The sequence below is a fragment of the Sinocyclocheilus grahami genome, unplaced genomic scaffold, assembly GCF_001515645.1.
Source record: "Sinocyclocheilus grahami isolate Dianchi unplaced genomic scaffold, SAMN03320097.WGS_v1.1 scaffold1790.1, whole genome shotgun sequence".
Lineage (NCBI taxonomy): Eukaryota > Metazoa > Chordata > Actinopteri > Cypriniformes > Cyprinidae > Sinocyclocheilus > Sinocyclocheilus grahami.
Window position 1 is genome coordinate 13,644 of NW_015506969.1, and position 1,386 is coordinate 15,029.

Below are 1,386 nucleotides of genomic sequence, written 5' to 3' on the forward strand. Positions count from 1 at the left end.
GTGATGCTCGGCGTGTGCAGTGAAGATGGAGGCGTGTCTCTCTCGCGTGATGGATCTTGCTCTTGCCCTCAAGGCAAACATCCACATTAATCCATGGGTTTCCAAAAACATTAATAAAAAGACAGCCGAAAATATGATTTGCAGATGGAAACAAAAGAAATGGTGCAAAACGTGCACATTCATAAGATCACACATCTATATACTATGAGTGCCTATACACACCCACACACACACACACTCGAACGCACATACACAATGAGATGCAGACACTCCATCTAGTCTCCAGCAGTCGTACATTCACACGGTGCTCTCTAGAATCCACTCTGAACTGGAAAAGGCAGTTTTCTCACTGTCTAGATTTGAGTTCGCCATTTGGACAAGCATTCCATTCACAGACATACTCCGCTTGCAAAACACGTTGCCCAGTTTCTGCGAGCCAATGTAGCAGTGATGTTTTGACAGGTTCTCGTTCAAAGAGTACCTGCGTTTAGCCCGTGCTCCTTCCACGGGCAGTGTCGTATACTTGGACGAAGACGGACGAGCCCTCCTTAAAATTGGAGTATCTTTGAAGCTAGATGGAGGGGTTGGGATCGGCTGCTGTAGAGCAGTGGAGTTGTTGCGGTTGGTGTTTTGCGTCTCTGCATTAGGTAGCGCCTCTACTTTGGGCTCGGCGCCGGCCGCCAGGACAGGCTTTGGCGCTGGTTTGCGCTTTGGCTTTAGTGACCCTGAAGAGCCGGGAGTTGTCCAGCTTTGGCTTACCAGGGAAGTGGAGGTGGTGCAGTCTGGGATGGAAGTCTCTGAGGTGTGGGTTTGGGAATCTGGAGGGGGAGGAAGAGGTGCGGCAGAGCTCTTTTTGCACCCCTCGCCCTCCTCTAAGCTGAAAGCACCTTGTTTGGAGGCAGACGGTGTGACGGTACAGCCTTGGGATTGCGCCCCGTTGGTTTGAGAGTGCACGTCGGTGACCGAGGTCCCCTTGGCAGCGGCGCCGCTGTTGCACACCTTGTAGCGGATCATGAGGATGATGATGAAGATGAGGACGGAGGCGACGATTATGCCCCCGATGATGATGATCATAGTGCCGCCCAAGAACTGGGACTGCATGAAGTGGCAGCGCAGATATTCCGATTCAGTGGTGAACTGCACGCAGCCCACAACCCGTGTAGCCGTCAAGGAGGTTATGCCGTCGTCGTAAATAGCCAGCACACAGAGGTCATACTGCGTCCCGGCGGCCAGGTTATTCACCAGGAAGTTTTTACTCGTTGGGGGAATCATTCTGTTGGGTGTAGAAAAGAACAGTGTTAGAATAAAACATGATATGTTTCATTCATCATTCATTTATTAAACAGCCGCAAGGCTTATTAACAACCTCAAGAGTGGTGTCAGTTC

The 1,386-nt window shown here is 50.8% G+C and overlaps 1 protein-coding gene across 1 annotated transcript in view; it reads right to left on the bottom strand.

The window, feature by feature from the left end:
- Window positions 1-6: 6 nt before the first annotated feature.
- The window catches only part of LOC107572671 (leucine-rich repeat and fibronectin type-III domain-containing protein 5-like), a 73,172-nt gene continuing 71,792 nt past the window's right edge, over window positions 7-1,386 (bottom strand). The window contains exon 3 of the mRNA XM_016259102.1: window positions 7-1,273. Within this exon, the coding sequence (XP_016114588.1) occupies window positions 298-1,273 (976 nt within the window). The 3' untranslated portion in view covers window positions 7-297. The remainder of the gene's footprint in view (window positions 1,274-1,386) is intronic.